At 35.5% G+C, this 16,757-nt stretch overlaps 2 protein-coding genes across 2 annotated transcripts; both read left to right on the top strand.

The window, feature by feature from the left end:
* Positions 1-9,129: 9,129 nt before the first annotated feature.
* LOC145560288 (putative acetyltransferase At3g50280) lies at positions 9,130-12,217 on the top strand. The gene is made up of 2 exons (XM_081621545.1): positions 9,130-9,763; positions 11,325-12,217. Exons 1-2 carry the CDS (start codon positions 9,142-9,144, stop codon positions 12,125-12,127), a joined length of 1,425 nt encoding a protein of 474 aa, XP_081477671.1. The 5' UTR covers positions 9,130-9,141; the 3' UTR covers positions 12,128-12,217.
* Positions 12,218-12,518: 301 nt separating this feature from the next.
* Positions 12,519-13,136, top strand: LOC145558023 (putative acetyltransferase At3g50280). The gene has a single exon (XM_081619179.1). It carries the CDS (start codon positions 12,519-12,521, stop codon positions 13,134-13,136), a length of 618 nt encoding a protein of 205 aa, XP_081475305.1.
* Positions 13,137-16,757: the final 3,621 nt, after the last annotated feature.

Here is a 16,757-nt window from a genome sequence, read left to right as displayed (position 1 = left end):
TGATGCAGGGGAAATCTTATTCTTCTGTTACATATTTTGTTTGAAATTTTTGTAAACATTTTTTCTAAAGAATTTGTGATTAAGTCATGATGAATTTTCATCTTTCATGTTTGAAACATTCAATTAGTTCTAAGCTGGCAGACGTCCTTCGTTGAATTATTTACTCCAACTTGTAATTTAATTAGTAAGCTGATTAATTTTCTTGGTTAACGTGCAATGAACTCAATGTCAAATTACAAGTAAAACTTTGCATCAAAAAAAAAAAATTACAAGTAAAACTGATCTAATTTGTAACGTAACACCATTGAATGATGCAAATGGACTAACTAGTTTATTTTATTGATTAAGTAGATGCTTAACTCATAGGCCATTAGCCTATATAGAAGCCCAATCAAATTGACAAGCCCAAATAATGGCCCATGTACAAATCTTTGTATTGAAATTTACACTTATATTTAGACACCTACAGAATTACATATGCTACGATCAAACAATTTCAAATTAATTTTTTATTTTTTATGTACTATATTTCCATCTTGCTTCAATCATCGCAAAAAAATTTCACATCCATTGGTATATTTAGGATATAACTAAACCAAGTACTACAACAACAACAACAAAAATCAACAAAGTTAAATGTTAGTCAATTAAATAATTAAAATCGTGCAATAATGAAGATTGTTGAAAGAAACATGGTTCCTTTATGTGATTTGTATTATTAACCATCTTTTGTGATTTATGTGTTAGAATTAGAGATGTCAATTCGGATAAACGGGTTGAATTTGGGTCAAGTAAGAGTGGGTCGGGTCAATTCAGATTAATTCCATACCATATGGGGGTTGGGTTTGGATTGGGTCATGCTTGAGTCGGGTCACGTCGGGTCATACTTCTTATCGGATTTGGGTCGGGCTTAGGTTGGGGTAATAACATGTCAAGTTACATTCAGGTCGGGTGAACAATAGGTCGGGTTTAATTTGGGTATTCACATGTTAAAACGGGTTAGGGTAATTCTCGGGTTTAGTTCAAGTCAATAATTTGCGGGTTAGAATCAGGTCGGGTTTGAGTCGGGTTCGGTTCAAGTCAATATTCTGAGGATTATAATTAGGTCGGGTCATTTTCAAGTTGGGTCATTCTCGGGTTCAAGTCGGGTTCGGTTCAAGTCAATAATTTACGGGTTATAATCAGGTTGGTTCATTTCCAAATCGGGTCATTCTCGGATTCAAGTCGGGTTATGTTCAAGTCAACAATTTGCATGTTACAATCAGGTTGGGTCATTTCCAAGTTAGGTCATAATCGGGTTCACTAATTATAAATAGATAATTATCATTTTTATCAAACTAATTATTTCCTTTGACTATAATATATATGACAATATACTAGGGAATTATAGTCTATAATTTAGGAAGATAATTATCTCCTTTGACCATACAACAAATATATATTATATTTAACTCTTAAATTAGAGGATGTTGATCCTTTCTTTTGCTGGCCTGGACCGACTTGGTCTCCCAAGAAAAAATCCTTTGATCAACAATAATAAGGTGGTATAAATTGCATTTAAGGTGATTTGAAATCGGGTCATCAGGAACAATTTGGGTTGAATTTAGGTTGGGTCAATAACAAGTCGTGTTAATTTTGAGTCAGGTTAGTAACAGATCATGTTGAATTTTTGGGTTGGGTAAATAATATGGTGTATGGTAAAATTCAGGTCGGGTCAATAACAAGTCAGGTTGAATTTGGGTCAGGTCATTAACAGGTCGGGTTGATTTCGGGTCGGTTTGTAAGAGGTTGGGTTAAATTCAAGTCGGGTTAGGAACAGGTCGGGTTGAATTCAGGTCAAGTTAGTAACAAATCGGATTAATTCGGGTTTTGACGGGTTAAAACGGGTTTGGGTCAATTTTGGTTCAAGTCGGGTTCTGTGCAAATTAATTATATTGGCCGTTATAAACCGCCAAATCGGTGCAAGTTATAAACTGGTAAATTGGTCGTTTAAAGGAAAATTGGATGGTTCCACCCACCCAATTGGACTCCTGAAGGGTATTAGGGACCATGATAAACATTTCTGGAATTATTATTTCCAGGAGAAAAAAAAAATCAAAAATATTCAAAATTGAAGTCTTAATATCCACGCTTTTTGAGAAATTTTGAAGGTTTCGGGGCCCGGTGTAGAAAAGTATTAATATTTTAGGGGATACATCTCGGGGTCATATAATGCTGTTTGGAACCATATATGATCATTATATGTAGTCATAAATGTTCGTGGTAGTCTTGAGTTAATGAAATCGGTGTAAGTTGTAAACCAGTAAATTCACCACTTAAAGGCAAATTGGATTGTTCCACCCACCTAATTGGACTCCCGGAGGGTATTAGGGATCATGGTTAAAATTTCGGCAATTTTTATTTACATGCAAAAAAAAAGTCAAAAAATTCCAAAAATTAAGGCTAATATCCACGCTTTTTGAGAAATTTTGGAGGTTTCGTGGCCCGGTGTCGAAAATTCTTAAGATTTTAGGGGATGCATCTCGCGGTCATATAATGAAGTTTGGAACCATAAATGATCATTATTTGTTGTCATAAATGTTCAAGGTAGGCTTGAGTTAATGAAATCGGTGCAAGTTGTAAACCAGTAAATTCGCCATTTAAAGGCAAATTCGATGGTTCCACCCACCTAATTGGACTCCCGGATTGTATTAGGGACCATAGTAAACATTTCGACAATTTTTATTTACAAGCGAAAAAAGTCAAAAAAATTCTAAAATTAAAGGCTAATATCCACGCTTTTTAAGAAATTTTGGAGGTTTCGAGGCCCAGTACCGAAAATCCTTGAGGTTTTAGGGGATACATCTCGGGGTCATATAATGTCGTTTGGAACCATATATGATCAATGTATGTTGTCATAAATGTTTGTGGTAGGTTTGAGTTAATGAAATCGGGGCAAGTTGTAAACTGGTAAATTGGTCGTTTAAAGTCAAATTAGATGGTTCCACCGAACCAATTGGACTCCCGGTGGCTATTAGGGACCATGGTAAACATTTTGGCAATTTTTAATTCTGAGCGAAAAAAGTCAAAAAATACAAAAAAAAATAAAGACTAATATCCACGCATTTTGCGAAATTTTGAAGGATTCGAGACTCGGTGTCGAAAAGTCTTGAAATTCCAGGTAACACATCTTGAGGTCATATAATTCCATTCGGAACCATATATGATAATTATATGTAGTCATAAATGTTCGAGGTAGGCTTGAAATAATGAAATCGGTGCAAGTTGTAAATCGGTAAATTTGTCGTTTAAAGGCAAATTGGATGGTTCCACCCATCCAATAGGACTCTCGGAGGGTATTAGGGACCAAGGAAAATATTTCGTCAATTTTTATTTCCAGGCGAAAAAAAGTAAAAAATTTCCAAAATTTAAGGCTAATATCCACGCTTTAGAGAAATTTTGGAGGTTTAAGGACCCGTTGTCGAAAAGCCTTAATATTTTAAGCGATACATCTCGGGGTCATATAATGCCGTTTGAAACCATATATGATCATTAAATGTTGTCATAAATGTTTGTGATAGGCTTGAATTAATGAAATCGGTGCAAGTTGTAAATCGGTAAATGGGTCGTCTAAAGACAAAAATGATGGTTCCACCTACCTTATTGGACCCCGGAAGGGTATTATGGACCATGATAAACATTGCGGAAAATTTTATTTTCAGGCGAAAAAAAAGTCAAAAAGTTCAAAAATTTAAGGCGAATATCCATGCTTTTTAAGAAATTTGGAGTCTTCGAGGCCCGGTGTCTAAAAGTCTTGAAATTATAGGGAATAAATCTCGGGGTCATATAATGTCGTTCGGAACCATATTTGATTATTATTTGTTTCAAAAATGTTCGTGGTAGGCTTGAGATAATGTAATCGGTGCAAGTTGTAAACCGGTAAATTGGTCGTTTAAAGGCAAATTGAATGGTTTCACCCACCCAATTGGACTCCCGGGGGGTATTAGGGACCATAGTAAACATTTCGGAAACTTTTATTTTCGGGTGAAAAAAAGACAAAAAATTCCAAAACTGAAGGCTAATATTCGTGCTTCTTTTAGAAATTTTGAAGGTTTCGGGACCCTGTGTCGAAAAGAAATGAGATTTTTGGGGATACATCTCAAGGTCATACAATGCCATTTGGAACCATAAATGAACATTATATGTTGTCGTAAATGTTCGTGGTAGGCTTGAGTTAATAAAATCGGTGCAAGTTGTACACAATTATTCGTTTAAAGGCAAAATTGGATGGTTCCACCCACCCAATTGGACTCTCGGAGGGTATTAGGGACCATGGTAAACATTTCGGCAATTTTTATTTTCGTAAAAAAAAAAGGTCAAAAAATTCTGAAATTGAAGACTAATATGCACGCTTTTTGAGAAATTTTGGAGCTTTCGGGATCCGGTGTCAAAAAGGCTTGAGATTTTGTGAGATACATCTCGGGGTCATATAATGCCGTTTTAAACTATATATGATCATTATATGTTGTCTTAATTCTTAAATGTTCGTGGTAGGCTTGAATTAATGAAATCGGTGCAAGTTGTATATCGATAAATTGCCCGTTTTAAGGCAAATTGGATGATTCCAACAACCCAATAGGACGTACTCCAAGAGGGTAGTAGACTAGTAGGGACCATGCATGGTAAAAAATTCGGCAGTTTTTATCTCCGGTCGATAAAAAGTCAAAAAATTCAAAAATTGAAAGCTAATATCCATGTTTTATGAGAAATTTAGAGGTCTTGGGGACCGGTATTGAAAAGGCTTGAGATTTTAGGGGATACATCTCGGAGTCATATAATGTCGTTTGAAACCATGTATGATCATTATATGTTGTTATAAATGTTCGTGGTAGGCTTGAATTTAATAAAACCGGTGCAAGTTGTAAATCGGTAAATTGACCGTTTAAAGTTAAATTGGATGGTTCCACACAACCAATTGGAATCCCAGAGGGTATTAGGGACCATGGTAAGCATTTCGGAAATTTTTATTTCTGGGCAAAAAAAAGTTTAAAAATTCCAAAATTGAAGGCTAATATCCACACTTTTTGAGAAATTTTGGATGTTTTGGGATCCGGTGTCGAAAATACTAGGATTGAGATTTTAGGACATACATCTCGAGGTCATGTAATGCCGTTTGGAACCATATATGATCATTATATGTTGTCATAAATGTTCGTTGTAGGCTTGAATTAATGAAATCGGTGTAAGTTGTAAACCGGTAAATTGGTCATTAAAGGATAATTAGATGGTTCCGCCCACCCAATTGGACTCTCGAAAGGTATTAGGGACCATGGTAAACATTTCAGAAATTTTTATTTTCGGGGGAAAAAAACGTCAAAAAATTCTAAAATTGAAGGATCCATGCTTTTTGAGAAATTTTTGAGGTTTTAGGGCCCGGTGTCGAAAAGGCTTGAGATTTTAGGAAACATATCTCGGGGTCATATAATTCCGTTTGGAACCATATATGATCATTATATGTTGTCATAAATGTTCGTGGTAGGCTTGAATTATTGAAATCGGTAAAAGTTGTAATTCGGTAAATTGGTCGTTTAAAGGCAAATTGGATGGTTCCACCCACCCAATTGGACACCCAGAGGGTATTAGGGACCATGGTAAATATTTCGGCAATTTTTATTTTCGGGCGATAAAAAGTTAAAAAATTCAAAATTGAAGGCTAATATCCACGCTTTTTGAGAAATTTTAGAGGTTTTGGGGCCCGGTGTCGAAAAGGCTTGAGATTTTACGGGATAGATCTTGGAGTCATATAATGCCATTTGGAATCATATATGATCATTATATATTGTCATAAATGTTCGTGGTAGGCTTTAATTAATGAAATCGGTGCAAGTTGTAAATCGGTAAATTGACCGTTTAAAGGGAAATTGGATGGTTCCAACCTACCAATTGGAATCCCACCTGGTACTAGGGATCATGGTAAACATTTTGGCAATTTTTATTTCTGGGCAAAAAAAGTCAAAAAAATCTAAAATTGAAGGCTTATATCCACACTTTTTTAGAAATTTTGGAAGTTTCAGGGCCCAGTGTCGAAAAGTCTTGAAATTCTATGGGATATGTTTCAGGGTCATATAATGCCGATTGGGAGCATATATAATCGTTACATGTTGTCATAAGTGTTCGTTGTAGGCTTAAATTAATGAAATCGGTGCAAGTTGTATATCGGTAAATTGACCGTTTAAAGGCAAATTGGATGGTTTCACCTACCCAATAGGACTCCCAAAAGGTATTAGGGACCATAGTAAACATTTCGGCAATTTTAATTTCCGGGCGAAAAAGTCAAAAAATTCAAAATTGAAGGCTAATATCCACGCTTTTCGAGAAATTTTGAAGGTTTCGGGATCCGGTGTCAAAAAGGCTTGAGATTTTAGGGAATATATCTAGGACTCATATAATGCCGATTGGAACCATATATGATCAAAATATGTTTTCATAAATGTTCGTGGTAGGCTTGAATTAATGAAATCGATAAAAGTTGTAAATTGGTAAATTGACCGTTTAAAGGGAAATTGGATGGTTCCACCCACCTAATTATACACCCAGAGGGTATTAGAGGCCATGGTAAACATTTTGGCAATTTTTATTTCCGGGCGATAAAAAGTCAAAAAAATTCAAAAATTGAAGGCTAATATCCACGTTTTTAGAGAAATTTTAGAGGTTTGGGGTAGAGCTGTCAATTCGGGTAAAAGGGTCGGGTTTGGGTCGGTAAGAGTGGGTTGGGTCAACTCGGGTCAAGTCAATTCGGATTAATTCCATAACATATGCAGTCCGGGTTTGGGTTGGGTCTTGCTTTAGTTGGGTCACGTCAGATCATACTTCTTATCGGGTTTTGGTCGGGTTTTGGTCGAGTCAATAACTTGTCGGGTTACATTCGAGTCGGGTGAACAATAGGTCGAGTTTAATTCGGGTTTTCACGAGTTAAAACGGGTTAGGGTAATTCTCGGGTTCGGTTCAAGTCATTAATTTGCGGGATAGAATCAGGTCGGGTCATTCTCGGGTTTGAGTCGGGTTCGGTTCAAATCAATAATTTCCAGGTCATAATCAGATCGGGTCATTTATAAGTAGGGTCATTCTCGGGTTCAAGTCGGGTCCGGTTCAAGCCAACAATTTGAGGGTTATAATCAGGTTAGGTCATTTTCAAATCGAGTCATTCTCAGAGTCAAGTCGGATTACGTTCAAGTCAATAATTTGCAGGTTACAATCAAGTCGGGTCATTTCCAAGTTAGGTCATATTCGGGTTCAACTAAATATAAATAGATAGTTATCATTTTTATCAAGCTAATTATTTTCTTTTGACTATAATATGTATGGCAATATGATAGGGAACAATAGTTTATAATTCAGGAAGATAATTATCTCCTTTGACCATACAACAAATATATACTATATTTAACTCTTAATTTGAGGATGATGCTCCGTTGTTTTGCTGGCCTGGATCGACTTGGTCTCCCTAGATAAAATGCTTTGATCAACAATAATAAGGTGGTCTAAATTGCATTTAAGGTGATTTGAAATCGGGTCGGTAATAATTTGGGTTGAATTTAGGTCGGGTCAATAACAAGTTTTGTTGATTTTGAGTCGGGTTAGTAACAGATCGGACTGAATTTTTAGGTCGGGTTAGTAATAGGTCTGGTACAATTTGGGTCAGGTCAATAACAAGTCGGGTTGATTTCGGGTCGTGTTTGTAATAGGTTGGGTTAAATTTAGGTCGGGTTAGGAACAGGTCGTGTTGAATTCAAGTCAAGTTAAATTCGGGTTTTTACGGGTTAAAATGGGTTTGGATCAATTTCGGTTCAAGTCGGGTTCAGGTCAATAATTTACGGGTTACATTCGGATCAGGTCGGGTCATCTCCAGGTCATTTTATGTTCGGGTTCGGGTCTCACATACTCGGGTTAACTCGGGTCTAGGGTTGGTTTCAGATTGGGTTTGGGTCACCATTTTTTCGGGTTCAGATGGGTCGGTTAATAATCGGGTTTGAGTCGGTATTTCGGGCCGGCTCTATTTTGACAGCTCTAATTAGAATATGAGTAATACATTTTGTCTTGTGAGATTACTCTGTTCAGTAGATTCCTCGCTCTAGAGTAATTTTTAATAAATTAACAATTTTTGGTAAATACTAATTAAACATTAGTGATTAAAATACTTTGATATAAGCATATATTTAAGGCAAAATTGGTTAGAATGGCACAAAGTATTGCTTAGGTACTGACTGATCAGGCTCAGTCAACAAAGTGCCATCCTCTGAACAAATAGAGGCCATCCTGTTCCTAGTATACCTCTGCTTCATAGCTGCAAAAAAGAAATGAGTATTGGAATCACCAACTCTAAGCCAATCAACCCTGGACTTTTGCTGGTAGAACAAGCATCTAGCACGAACTTTAAATAAAGCTATAAACAACACGGACTTTGGAGGTTGAGTGCAGTAAATAACATTAAATGATTTCTGATGTCGGATATTCCAACGGATTCCATCTATATAATTTAAACCCCCCCCCCCCCACCACCTCCCATCCCACTCATGCAACTACTATAATCTTTGTAATTAAGATTTGTCTATGGAGCAGAGGTGAGAATCGATCCCGGGAACTCTTAGAATCGGGAGAAAAACTCTAACCACTTCAGCTATCCCTCACTCTCAATATATTACATTATGTAACTTATGTAATTTGTTACGCGTATATATGTAAGTCATTATTACTTCACTAATTTGTGCCATAAACCACACCCAACCCTTAAATTTAGTACTTTTTATTACTTCACTCAAAATTCATGCTATTGAGTGCACCCAAACAATAATTTGTGCTATTCTACCAAATTTTACCTCCAATTAATTGTTGGCACATACTTGTACTACGTGTAATAAATCATTTTCTCTTTTCTCAATGAATGACGTTGCCGCTTTATAGTGGAAGAGAAAAGTGTTTGTAATATGTCATATGTAAACATAGTATTCAGAAGAAAATTGAGGACAATTCTAGAAATAAAAGTAGTGATAATAATTCAATTATTAATAATGTGGAAATTTCTTTCTTACAAGCACCATATTATAAAGAAAATTGACCTCTACTCTATTCATTTGATCTTAGCTCTAGCAAAAAAAATCAAATATGGAGGAAACAAATCATCAACAAATAAAAATTCTTTCGGAATGTTATATCAAACCCAAATATGAAGTTGAAGCTTCAAAACAACCCCATTACTTAGCCTCAATTGATCTTATGTTCTTATCATTAGACCATATGCAAAAGGGTCTACAATTCCATGCTAAACCACAAAACATACAATCTCAACTTTTGGACAAACTCAAAATTTCATTATCTTACGCTCTTGTCTATTTCTACCCTTTAGCCGGTCAACTTGCTACCCAAAAGTTCCCTGATGAACATGCCATTTGGGTCTATGTCGATTGCACCGCTGGTCCTGGAGCTCGCCTCATCCATGCTGTCGTCGATTTTTCAGTATCCGACCTCTTATCCTCCTGCGACATACATCCGGTTGTACCTTCCTTGTTTGATCTTGGTGAGAAGGCCGTAAACTATGATGGTCACACAAGGCCTTTGTTGTCGGTCCAAGTGACCGAGTTAATTGACGGGGTTTTCATCGGTTTTACCATGAATCATTGTTTAGCGGACGGGACTTCCTTGTGGCATTTTATCTCGACCTTGTCCGAGATTTTTGTACAGTTGAAGGATGAAAATCACAACGATAATAATCTCACTAAAACTGAAGGTACAAATTTCCAATATCACCACCTTTTTTTTTCTTTTTTTTTTTAATCATAAAACGAAGCATATATTAATTAATTTAGAACTTCATTAAATTGATAATTTTTATTAATTGTTACTACTACTTGACTAGGACATGTATGTTAATATATATTTTTTTTTTAACATAAAATGAAGCATAGATTACTTGGGCGTGGCTCAAAATATATTTAAGCCTAATATCCAATGATTTGATTAAACCCAAAATGCAAATCATGGACAGTTGTAGTCTTGTACAATAGCAACAGCCTAGCTAATATCACCATCAGTTGTGACTTTTGAGCATTTTGTTTTGTTGAAGTGATTTTTTTAATGTTTCTGCGCGAAACCATATAATTAGTGGAACTTAACACTTGTAATCTTGTATGTAGCCACAACAACAAATACAACAACCAAAAAATTAATAAAATAAATAAATAAAGAACTCAATCCATACCTTTATAGTCATATATTTTGACATTTGTGTTCAACTTTTGAGAAATATGATTATAAAAATTCACAATCATGAATATTAAAATAATATCAATTACTTAGGTGCAATCTTATTAGTTTTGGCTTGATTTATTTTCTAAATATAAATTTTTTAAAAAATTTAATTTACTCATTATCATATTAAATTATGTGGTCAAATATGTTCATCATTATGGATTGTAAATTAAAAAAACGTTTTAAAGAATAATAAAAATGGAGAGATCAAAATAGCTACTACAATTGAGTGAATCTTGACCCTTAAGACTCATCATCCTATCTATTCATTTAGCTAATTAGCTTTATACATATACGCGTAGAAAAACCAAATATTAAAAAGGAAAAAAAATTGAATTTATTAATCTAACTATATATCCATTTTTTTTTTTATAATCTGAACATTGAGGGAAATTAGATTTTTTTGGTCCTTAAAATATAAAGGTTCAAGATTTACAATGGATACAATTTATTATTGTAATTTTTTTATTTTATTTTTTGTGATTAGTTCTTAATGTCATATAGTAGAAGGTTTTGGGAAACTTCTTAGGAAATTTTGATTTTTTTTTTATATATTTATTATTTTTTAAATATAGTTGGTATTAAAATCACAATAAATAAATAAACTATATAATCATTGAAACATTAGAGTAATCATATTTTAAAAGACTATTGTGAAATTTTCAAAAAGGTTTTATGTGTAATTCCTAAAACAATAACAATATCAGTTGGTTATTGTCAAATTTTCCCACATGTAAAATAAGTTTTAAATGGGAAATTCCCTGTTTCTCATGGTGAGAAACGAAATTTGTTTCTCATGGGGGCATTTTTGTGAATAAATCAACAATTTTTCATTATTCTGGGCTTCACAGTTAAATAAAGTTGAATAAAGTTGTTAATTTATTTACGAAAATGTCATGTGAAAGACAAAATTTGTTTCTCACCATGAGAAAATGGGGCACCTTCGTTTTAAATTATGTTATCTAGGCATTTCACTTATTTGATATATACTCTAATAAGACGAACCTATGCCAAATTATTGACATGGTTGAAAAATGCAGACTCTTTCATGGATATCACAATCTCTCGTAAACCAATATACAAGCCTTATTTTCCTGAAGGATATGGTCCGATCATCAAGCTACCATACCTCGAACCAGACGAGTTCGTATATAGGTTTGATCCAGGCGTATTAAGAGAAAGAATTTTCCATTTCTCGTCTAAGGCAATGTCGATGTTGAAAGCTAAGGCTAACGAAGAATGTGACAATAATATTAACGATCACAATGTTATATCCACATTTCAAGCCTTGTCCGCATTTATATGGACGTCTATTACCCGTGTTAGAAATTTGAAACCAAGTACAAAGATTATTTGTTCGTTTGCTTTAAGTTGGCGGACTCGAATTACGCCTCCAATCTCCCAAGAGTGTTTCGGGAATTACATTGAAGGAGTGCAATGTGCATCGAAGGTGGGCGACTTACTTGGGCTTGGTTTGGGCTCGACTGCGTTGTTAATTCGACAAAGTGCGGAGTCTATAGACGATACTGAAATTCGAAAACGGCTTCATAATTATGCTAAGGCTCCTTATGTGGCGCAAACAGGGTCAAGATCTGCGTATTATGAGCCTAATGGAGTGTTGATTGCCGGGTCAGCAAAATTTGATATGTATGGGCCTGAATTTGGACTTGGTAAAGCAGTGGCTGTTTTAGCTGGGTATGCTAATAAGGATGATGGGAAGGTAATACTGAACCCGGGTCGCGAAGGGGGAGGAAGTGTTGATGCAGAGATATGTCTTAAACCTGAGACAATGAATGCTCTTGAATCCGATGAGGAGTTTATGAGTTTTGTCTCGGTAAAATGATGTAGAAGGGATTGATTCGGTCTCATGTTCTATTTTATTATCTATGTTCCAATACTTTAACCAATAAGTTGGCATTTATAAAGTAACGATAATAAGAACAAAATATCACGAATACTACTGTACATTATATGGAGTATTAACTTAAAAATATCATTATGATGCTACCCTTATGTAAAATACGGATGATAATAATAATGGGCCTATAGAAAATGTCATCGAGTCCATCTCTAACAAGCCCATTTTCAAGCCCTTTTTTCCTAACGGATACGACCGAATTCTCAAGTTGCCTTTTCTTGAGCCCAATGAGTTCATAACTCCAAATATCGACATTGGTCCATTAAGAGAGAAAAAATTCCACTTCTCAACCACTTCAATTTCAAAGATCAATATCATGGCTAACCAAGAATGTGGACTAGACCACCATACTATCTCTTCCTTCCAAGCCTTTGTGTGCATTTCTATGGAAATCCGTCACACGTGCTCGGAACTTGGAACACGATCAAGAGACCCCCTTCGAACTTTCGAAGTGGCCATAAATTTTCGACCCAAAATCAACCCATCATTGACCGGTGACTACTTTGGGGGGTTCATTTATAGAGCCCACGGTACTTGCAAAGTAGGAGAGCTTTTGGGCAAAGGCTTGAATTGGGCTGCACCATTTATCCATGAGCTTGTTATGGGCCTAGATGATAAAGCGATACGTGATTTTCATAAAAGGCTTATTGAAGCAGCTTTTGTGGTTCAGCCCAATATGACTACTGTGTACTATCAGCCCAGTAGCTTGTTGATAGGCGGATCGACGAAATTCGATATGTATGGGCCTGAATTTGGGCTTGGTAAAGCAGTGGTCGTTTTAGCCGGGTATGGTAACAAAGAGGCTTGGAAGGTGACTGCGAATCCAGGACGTGAAGGAGGCGGAAGTGTTGATTTAGAAGTGTGTCTTAGGCCAGAGGAAATGAATGCTCTTGTATTAGATGAGGAATTCATGAGTTTTGTCTCGTATAATTGAATTCAAATATTTATTGTTGTGCTCTGTTAGTAGGACTAGTGGACTACTACTCTCCGATCTGAATCATTATTTAATTATTGTAGTGTAGAAGGTGTGGAGTACCTTTCATGTATTTAAGTCCTGTTCTTTTGAGCTTTTGGACAGAGCATAGTAGGGATAAGCAGAGCATAGCAGATTAGATTTCAACAGAGCAGAGCAGATTTTGGCATTATTATTATTATTATTATTATTATTATTATTATTATTATTATTATTATTATTATTATTATTATTATTATTATTATTATTATTATTATTATTATTATTATTATTATCATTATTATTATTATTATTATCATTATTATTATTATTATATCTCAAAAACAGACAAAGTCATACAACCTATAAGAAGTTAGTGGGTAGCCGAGATACAATCTGGGCCCCCACTCCTCTAGCAATAGCAAATCCAATTTTAGTAAATATATGAGCAGCAGCACGTGCCCCAATGTCTTGCGTCGTCGAGAATTTTTGAACCCGCTTCAGCAATGCAACAACCTCTTTTTCTAATTCCCCAAGTGAAGAAAAGGAGAAGGGAATGAAACCATATCCAATTGCCTGACATCGAGCTTCATACTTAACCCGCTTTCGATGAGCTGCATCAGCCACAACCCGCCCAGGAATGAAGTCAGATAGCCCTGACTGTGTCAAAGGAGAAGACCCTGTGAAATCAACACAGACATCGCGACCACGATCCCATGAATAAAGTAACACATCCGCAAGTCTAAGGGTCTCGTCGTTCCCTCTAGCCAACATAAACGTTAAACTCTTTTCTCGCTGAAATCCCAGAACGATAGCAAACATCAATAAGGGTATCCCGAACAACATTATGCCAATGTTTAATATCCACAATACCAGCACAAGACACCGCGTGATCACCGAAAATATCTCCAGCTAAAACCCTCGAACAAGCAGAGCACGACGTCGACATAAAGAACAATGGAACACCCAACCGATAGGACAACACACAGCGATAAGTCTTGGCGTTCATCGTCTGACCCAACCCCGAAATAGGAACCGCGCCGAAGCCAAGCAGAGGTGTGGTCACCCTATTATTATTATTATTATTATTATTATTATTATTATTATTATTATTATTATTATTATTATTATTATTATTATTATTATTATTATTATTATTATTATTATTATTATTAAGTGCAAACCATTGACACTACAAGAAAAGGGCCGTTTTGCGACGGAAATAATTCGTCGCAAACTGGCAAAATTCCGTCGCAAAATGACTTTGCGACGGATTTCCGTCACAGGCATGGCGTCGCTCGAACTTTCGTAGCAAACAGTCCTTTTGTGACGGAATATCCGTCGCAAAACGAATTGCGACGGATTTTGCGACGGAAAGGTAGTTGTAGCTGAAAACAACATTTGCGACGAAAATTCCGTAGCAAGAGGAGTCATTTTGCGACGGAATATTCCGTCACAAATTTTGCGACGGAATGTATTTCCGTCGCAAAATGGATTCTTTTGCGACGGAATAGTCCGTCACAAATTATATGATTCATCCACACATGATTCATCCACACATGATAGTTAGGTAAGAACCCCTTCTTATACAAATGAACTTGAACATCATCCGAAGATAGAATTTTCTTATTCTTGCATTTCACACAAGGACACCTAATCTCCTCGGGGTCACTACTCTCAGGATGATCTTTGCAATACTGAATGAATTCCTTAACCCCTTTCACGAATCTAGGATCAATAGAATTCCGCCCACACAACCTCTCATACATCCAGCTACGCTCTGTTCGTTTCATTGTCACAACTTCTACACAACTCACGCATATAATCATATCAGTCACAAACAATAGTAGCAAAGTATCAAGCTAAGTTCTTTTCTTCATAAAATCAAACCTACATGAGGTTTTAGATGACATATATCCAGGGGTCCTTATCACTCCAACCTAACCCATCCTTGGACATCTTATCTCACTAGTGAATGTATGCCTAGTGATGAAACACATATAATTAACACACAATTACCCACATTCAAATAAACATACATACACTAACATGTATTTTTAAATTAACATATATTTTAAACTAATCTAACATATATTTTAAACTAATCTAACATATATTTTAAACTAAACTAACATACATTATAAACTAACTAACATATATTTTAAACTAAAATAACATACATTATAAACTAATCTAACATGTATTTTAAACTAAACTAACATACATTAAACTAATTCTAACATTGCAATATATCTTAAAAATTAAACTAATTCTAACATTGCAATATAAATTAAACTACACTACACTAAACACAAGTAATTAAATAATAAAATTTAGTTACAAATTAAATTAAAAAACATAATTAGAAAAAGTTAGGGTTTACATTAAAATTAAATTGAAAACAAAAACAAAGGGGGATAGTGGAATACTCACCGGGATTTGAGGGTGTTGTGGCGGAAATCCGGCTGCCGGAAGGAGGGTGGTGTGGTGGCTGCACACCGCCGGCGAACGGAGGGGCGTGAGTGGGCTTGAACGGAGGGGGTGGCGTGGGTGGGCGTGAGTGCGCGTGAGTGGGAGTGAACGGAAGGGGTGGGCGTTAGTAGGTGTGAGTGGCCGGATTCCGGTCGTTCCGGTGGCGACAGCGGCGGTGAAGTGGCCGGATTTTCTTTCTCTCTCTACGCTTTCCTCTATCTCTCTCTACGCTTTCCTCTTTCTGTTCTTCGTTTTCTTTTTCTCTCTCCTTCAGCGAAACTTCAGTTTTTTTTAAAAAAATTTAAAAACTTTTTGCGACGGAATTTCCGTCGCAGAATCCGTCGCAAAATGTTTTTTTTTTATTTTTTTTTTAATATTGTTTTGCGACGATTATTTCCGTCGCAAACAAACTTTTGCGAGGGAATAAATTCCGTCGCAAACTTTGCGACGGAATTTCCGTCGCAAAAGTTTGTTTCCGTCGCAAAGTTGCGACGGAATTTATTCCCTCGCAAATTAACCCTTTTTGCGACGGAATTGTAGTCCGTTGCAAGGTTTTCGTCGCAAAATGACCTATTTCTTGTAGTGTGATTTAGGTGAGTGTAAACATAAATAATTGGGTAGCATATTTAATATATGTTAAGCGTAGTAAGATAAAAGACAATAGTTTAACATCTTCAAATTATTACAAGATTTAATTTACAACCGCATATCAAAATAGGGATATAATTAGATGTGTTATTCCGAGTTGTTAATTTGAATATATTATTGTATGTGTTACTCCCTCCGTTTTTTTGAAGAAAACCGAGCACGATAATATTAAATATCAAGGTCTGCCAAAGCTTGGTACTCCCTCCGTTTTTTTTAAATGCATCGCTTTGATTTTTGCACTATTCACATTCCATAGTTGACTTAATTTTTTCACATCTATAAAATAAATAAATGTTATTATATAATTTTGTTACAATTTTTACTAATACGCAATTAAAGATATTAATGGTCAAAATTAGGTGTCGACAAATGTACTGGTCAAACTGATGCATATAAAAAAACACAGAGAGAGTACAATTTTTCATATATTAAATAGGTTTTTTTTTTATTTTTATTTTTACTATGCACATACCGCATAATAAA

Source organism: Chenopodium album, chromosome 9, assembly GCF_948465745.1.
Source record: "Chenopodium album chromosome 9, dcCheAlbu1.1, whole genome shotgun sequence".
NCBI classification, from domain to species: domain Eukaryota; kingdom Viridiplantae; phylum Streptophyta; class Magnoliopsida; order Caryophyllales; family Amaranthaceae; genus Chenopodium; species Chenopodium album.
Note: the sequence above shows the minus strand (reverse complement) of the source record. Positions and strands in the feature narration are given on the sequence as shown.

Bases quoted from the DNA above. Each gene is read 5' to 3' on its own strand.
- LOC145558023 (XM_081619179.1), top strand. From the start codon at position 12,519: ATGGCTAACCAAGAATGTGGACTAGACCACCATACTATCTCTTCCTTC.
- LOC145560288 (XM_081621545.1), top strand. From the start codon at position 9,142: ATGGAGGAAACAAATCATCAACAAATAAAAATTCTTTCGGAATGTTAT. The intron at 9,764-11,324 runs GTACAAATTTCC...TGAAAAATGCAG, and splicing joins TAATCTCACTAAAACTGAAG to ACTCTTTCATGGATATCACA.